Below are 5,849 nucleotides of genomic sequence, written 5' to 3'. Positions count from 1 at the left end.
CGAGACCATCCTAGCCAACGTGGCGAAACCCCGTCTCTACTAAAAATACAAAAATTAGCCGGGCGTGGTGGTGCGTGCCTGTTATCCCAGCTACTCAGGAAGCTGAGGCAGGAGAATCACTTGAACCCTGGAGGCGGAGGTTGCAGTGAGCCGAGATCTTGCCACTGCACTCCAGCCTGGGTGACAGAGTGAGGCTGCGTCTCAGAAAAAAAAGACAGAAGTCACAGAGCCCCACCCCGGCAAGACAGTAACAGGAGGAGGAGGCTGTGGCAGGGAGTGGTTCTGGTGAGTCAGACTCCTGGACCCAGGTTCGATTGCATGCCGTTAAGACCCACCAGTGTGTGAGCTTGAGTAACATTCCCTGAGCCCTTCTGCCTCAGTTTCCTCATCTGTAAAATGGCTGTGTTAATAGTATCCACCTCTTTCCGGTATTGTGAGGATAAAATGAACTGATCATTGATGTCGGAGCCATCGAAGCATGATGGAAAGCTCACAGAAACGTACACTGAATGGCCCTGTGTATTATCGCCGTGTCCACGTGGGATTCCCTCCAGTCTTTTGTCCTCTTCCGCCATAGTCACACTGCATAGACCATTTTACCCCTGGCTTTTGCCAGTCAACACCGCCAGGAGCAACTTTCAGATGACAGCATGCTCTCTGCAAACTACTTTGATGGCACTAACATGGTGCAATCCCTACTGGCACCCAGTGAGGCTCTTCCCCCCACCACCACGATTTTCAGAATTAGACCATCACTCACATGGGAGGATTTTCCTGGAGAAAGTGTTTTCTCTGCACAGAAGCTTATTTCCTTAGGGGACATCCCCACGAGTACGTCTACTGCTCAAACGCAGTCCACACATCACCATCACCAGAGCCTTTTGTTCATCCACTAACCACATCCTCATCTGCTTATGGGAGGAGGCCCCCGTGCTGAATCCTTCAAGGACTGTGGAGTTGCGGCTTGTGAGATTTCACCTTTGACAATGAACTGTGCTCCAGGACAGGCTCTGCTCCATCATCTCTGCCCCCTTGGTCCCTGCCTGGCCCACCCTTAACTTCTACGCCTTTATTTATTTATTTACTCATTTATTTATTTACTGAGATAGGGTCTTACTCTGTCGCCCAGGCCGGAGTGCAGTGGCACCATCTCGGCTCAGTGCAACTTCCACCTCCTTGGTTCAAGCTATTCTCCTGCCTCAGCCTCGCAAGTAGCTGGGACTACAGGTGCCCACCACCGTGCCCAGCTAATTTTTGTATTTTTAGTAGAGACAGGGTTTTGTCATGTTGGCCAGGCTGGTCTCAAACTTCCGACCTCAAGTGATCTGCCCACCTCAGCCTCCTGAAGTGTTGGGATTACAAGTGTGAGTCACCGCACCTGGCTGACCCCTATTCGCTAAGCCTTTAATGTTAAGCCTCGGGGAAGGAGGGGGAGTTACCAGGAGGAAGAACTGGCTGAAGGCAGTGGACAGCAAAGGACAGAACTCTGCCTGGGGCTCAGGAAAGCTGAAACCACAGCCACCTTGCTTTTGTGAATACAGTTTTACTTGGACACAGCCACGCCCATCTGTTTACCTATTGTCTGTGGCTACTTTCTCACTACAGTGGGAAAGCTGAATAGTAGTTGCAACAGAGAACTTAGGACCAGCAAAGCCTAAAAGAGGGACCATCTGGCCCTTTACAGAAAACACTTGCCAGGCTGAGTGTGGTGGCACTTTGGGAAGCTGAAGCAGGTGGATCCCTTCAGCTCAGGAGTTCCAGACCACCCTGGGCAACATAGGGAGACCTCATCTCTACAAAAAGTAAAAAATTGAGCCTGGCTTGGTCTACGTGTCTGAAGTCCCAGCTACTAGGGAGGCTGGGGCAGGAGGATCGCTTGAACCCAGGAAGTTGAGGCCTCAGTGAGCCATCATTGAGCTTCTGCACTCCAACCTGGGTGACAAAGTGAGACCTTGTCCCAAAAAAAGAAAGAGAGAGAGAAAGAAAGAAAAAGAAAGGAGAGAAAGAAAGAGAGAGAGAGAGAAAGAAAAGAAAGAGAAAGGAAAGAAAATGAAAGAAAAGAGAGAAAATGTTTGTCAATACCAAGGCCACAGGAGTGCGTAAGCCTTGTGAAGTCAGGAACCAGGGAACAGGTAAGAAGGAATTAACTGTGTGAGATGGACTTGGTAGAAGAAACAGCTTATCAGGCTGGGCACGGTGGTTCACGTCTGTAATCCCAGCATTTAGGGAGGCTGAGGTGAGAGGATCACTTGAACCCAGGAGTTTGAGACCAGCCTGGGCAACATAGCGAGACCCTGCCTCAAAAAATAAAAAGGCTGGGCGCGGTGGCTCACACCTATAATCCCGGCACTTTGGGAGGCCGAGGAAGGCAGATCACGAGGTCAGGAGATTGAGACCATCCTGGCTAACACGGTGAAACACCGTCTCTAGTAAAAATACAAAATAATTACCCAGGCATGGTGGCGGGCGCCTGTAGTCCCAGCTACTCGGGAGGCTGAGGCAGGAGAATGGCGTGAACCTGGGAGGCGGAGGTTGCAGTGAGCTGAGATCCGGCCACTGCACTCCAGCCTGGGCGACAGAGCAAGACTCCGTCTCAAAGAAAAAAAAAAAAAAAAAGGAAAAAAGAAAAATAAAGATCAGGCACAGTGGCTCCCACCTATAATCCCAGCACTTTGTGGGGCCAAGGTTGGTGGATCACTTGAGGTCAGAAGCTTGTGACCAGCCTGACCAACATGGTGGAACCCCATCTCCACTAAAAACACAAAATTAGCGGGGCGTGGTGGTGCACGCCTGTAATCCAGCTACTTGGGAGGCTGAGGCAGGAAAATCGCTTGAACCCAGGAGGCGGAGGTTACAGTGAGCCGAGATCATGCCACTGCACTCCAGGAAGGGCAACAGAGCGAGGCTCTCTCTCAAAAACAAATAACAAAAAAAGAAACAGCTTATCAGAGAGACAATAAGGGAGGGGTGAGGACCATGGTCTGGAAAGCACATGGCCCGTTTAAAGAGGGCATCTCAAGTCAGGGTGATAATCTCTAAGATACACTGGAAATCTAGATGTTTCTGTAAACAAGAGAAAGGCAGTAGAGGGTGAGCACACAGACTCAGAGCTGGTAAGTCCCAGCTCTGCCGCCTCCTCACTTGACCCTCTCTTATCTGTCAACTGGGGGTAGTAACAGCGCTTACTTCATGGGGCTTGATTATTAAGCAAGTTAACATATTTGGGCTCCTAGAATAATGCCATGTGCAGAGTCAGGACTGAGTAAATCATTTGCTAAAGCGATCTCTTAATGTTTTGGACGCTGGCAACTTAAAACACACGGCGCCAAGGATGGACACGGATGTCCCGCTAGCCGGCCGTGGGACCCGGGTTTGCTCGCCCCGACAGAGTGGTTGAGGGCGTGAGCTTGGAGGTGGAAGCCCTGCTGACGTGGGGGACTCAGGCCCCTGGACTCAGATGCCTGGTGGGGATCATTGTATTATGAGGCTGGGGTCATTGTGAGGATGGGAGGGGTAACAGCTCCTGCTCCTGCTGCAGAGAAGCCCCCAGGTGGGGGTCACAGGAAGTGCAGATGGAGCTCAGGTTCTTCGGTTAACTGTCACCCTCTCCCCTCCCCCATCACACACACCAGCCCTGCCAGGACAAGGCAGCTCCTGGAAGCTCCACCAGGACGCACGTCCACCAGGTGCCACAGCAGGCTGCTGCTCTCTCTCTCTGCCCACTGTGGACTCTGCACCGCTCCCTCCCAGCCATCTTCCCTGCCTGGCCTTGGTCTCTCTCTCTGTGTCTCCGTCACCTTCATACCTGTGCCATCTGTCTCGCTCTCTATCTCTATCAACTCTGCTGTGTGTCCCTCTGGGGAAAGTGGGGGCGCCTCCTCCTGAGCCCCCTGCCCAAGTTCCCTGCTGGGATGGGAGCCACTTCACCCCACACACACTCCCTGAAGCCCCTCCAGGACTCCAGCCTGGCTGCAGACACCCATCCTGGACTTTGCCTGGCCCTCCAGGCTCTGCTGGGGGAAGTGACCTGAGAGGCCCCTGCCTGGGCTCTAGGTGGGGACAGGGCAGACCTCTGGGCGGGGGAGCCTCTCTGGATGGGGGTTGAAGCACCCCGGAGAAACGGCTCCCCACAGGCACCCTCGCCACACCCCTGGGACTACGGGCACTTAGGGTACACCGGAGGCATGAAGTGTGGAGGGGGTTGGCCAACAGCCAAGCTCAAATCGGGGTTCACATGAGAGGTCAATGTGGGCTCCTCTGAGCCCCAGTGACCCCCTTCTCCCCACCCACCTGGTGACAGGCATCTCGAACCCTCGGCCGCCATGGACCCCCTGAGACGCTCCCCCTCTCCCTGCCTGTCCTCGCGGCCCTCCAGCCCCAGCACCCCACCCTGCGAGATGCGTGGTCCTGTGGGCATCGAGGCTGTGCTGGACCAGCTGAAGATTAAGGCTATGAAGATGGGGTTTGAGTTCAACATCATGGTGGTGGGTGAGTGAGAGGTGGGGCCCACGGCAGGACAGGCCCACGGCGCTACGCATGCCTGGGCGTGTGATCTTACCTTTGGCAGCCTGTCGCGCCTCCTCGTCTGCTAAGTGGGCCTGATAATAGCACCTCACAGGGATGTTGTCATTGAAAAATTTGAGAAATGCTGAGTCATCAAAAGACAAAAATCTGCCTGGAGCGGTGGCTCACACCTATCATCCAGGGTTTTGGGAGGCTGAGGCGGGTGGATCACTTGCGTTCAGGAGTTCGAGACTAGCAAAACCCCATGTCTACAAAAAGTACAAAAATGAGGCCGGGTGTGGTGGCTCAAGCCTGTAATTCCAGCACTTTGAAAGGCCAAGGCGGGAGGATCATTTGAGGTCAGGAGTTTGAAACCAGCCTGGCCAACATGGTGAAACCTCGTCTCTACTAAAAATACAAAAATTAGCGTGGTGGCAGGTACCTGTACTTAGGAGCTACTTAGGAGGCTGAGGCAGGAGAATTGCTTGAACCTGGGAGGTGGAGGTTGTAGTGAGCCGAGATTGTGCCACTGCACTCCAGCCTGGGTGACAGAGCAAGACTGAAGCAGAAGGATCCCTTGAGGCCAGGAGTTCATGACCAACCTCAGCAACACAGCAAGACCCCATCTCTACAAAAAAAGTTTAAAAATTAGCCAGGCATAGTGGCATGCACCTGAATCCCAGCTACTTGGGAGGCTGAAGTGGGAGGATCATTTGAACCTGAGAGTGGAGGTTACAGTGAGCTGCAATCACTCCAACCTAGGTGACAGAATGAGACGCTGTCTTAAAAATAATAAAACAGTACAGAAATTAGCTGCGTCTGGTGGCCTGTGCCTGAGTCCCAGCTACTCTGGAAGCTGAGGTGCGAGGATCACTACAGCCTGGGAAGGTCGAGGCTGCAGTGAACTGGGATTGCATCACTGCACTCCAGCCTGGGTGACAGAATGAGACCCTGTCTCCAAAAATAAAAAAGTAAAGAGTTAGAGAAAAACTGCTTAAAATGCCCACCCTAACTGCTGTCATCCCGTTGCCACTCCCAGGGCAGAGCGGATTGGGCAAGTCCACGATGGTGAACACACTGTTCAAAGTGTGGAAGTCAAACCCACCGGACTTGGGGGTGCCCCCACCCCAGACGCTGCAGCTGCATTCAGTGACCCATGGTGAGTGAGCCCCTGTCCACACCTCACCCCACCCTGCCCCACCCCATCCCACCAGGGTCCAATCTCTCCTGACTCCGCTGTCCCTCCGCAGTCATCGAGGAGAAGGGTGTGAAGCTGAAGCTGACAGTGACGGACACGCCCGGTTTCGGGGACCAGATCAACAATGACAACTGGTGGGTTCTTTTTT

General features: G+C 53.3%; 1 protein-coding gene across 3 annotated transcripts in view; it reads left to right on the top strand.

Annotated features, from left to right (window-relative positions):
* Positions 1 to 3,471: 3,471 nt before the first annotated feature.
* The window catches only part of SEPT12 (septin 12), a 15,030-nt gene continuing 12,652 nt past the window's right edge, over positions 3,472 to 5,849 (top strand). For 2 of the 3 annotated variants that reach the window (XM_011961339.1, XM_011961337.1), the window contains exons 1-4: positions 3,472 to 3,686; positions 4,301 to 4,488; positions 5,543 to 5,662; positions 5,754 to 5,835. In XM_011961339.1, the coding sequence (XP_011816729.1) occupies positions 3,505 to 3,686; positions 4,301 to 4,488; positions 5,543 to 5,662; positions 5,754 to 5,835 (572 nt within the window). In that variant the 5' untranslated portion in view covers positions 3,472 to 3,504. Of the gene's footprint in view, positions 4,054 to 4,300; positions 4,489 to 5,542; positions 5,663 to 5,753; positions 5,836 to 5,849 lie in introns of all 3 variants that reach the window. The other variant, XM_011961338.1, reaches the window with a different exon arrangement.

The sequence above is a fragment of the Colobus angolensis genome, unplaced genomic scaffold (genome assembly GCF_000951035.1).
Source record: "Colobus angolensis palliatus isolate OR3802 unplaced genomic scaffold, Cang.pa_1.0 Scaffold55, whole genome shotgun sequence".
Lineage (NCBI taxonomy): Eukaryota > Metazoa > Chordata > Mammalia > Primates > Cercopithecidae > Colobus > Colobus angolensis.
The sequence above is the reverse complement of the archived record's forward strand: the minus strand, read 5'-3'. Positions and strand labels throughout refer to the sequence as shown.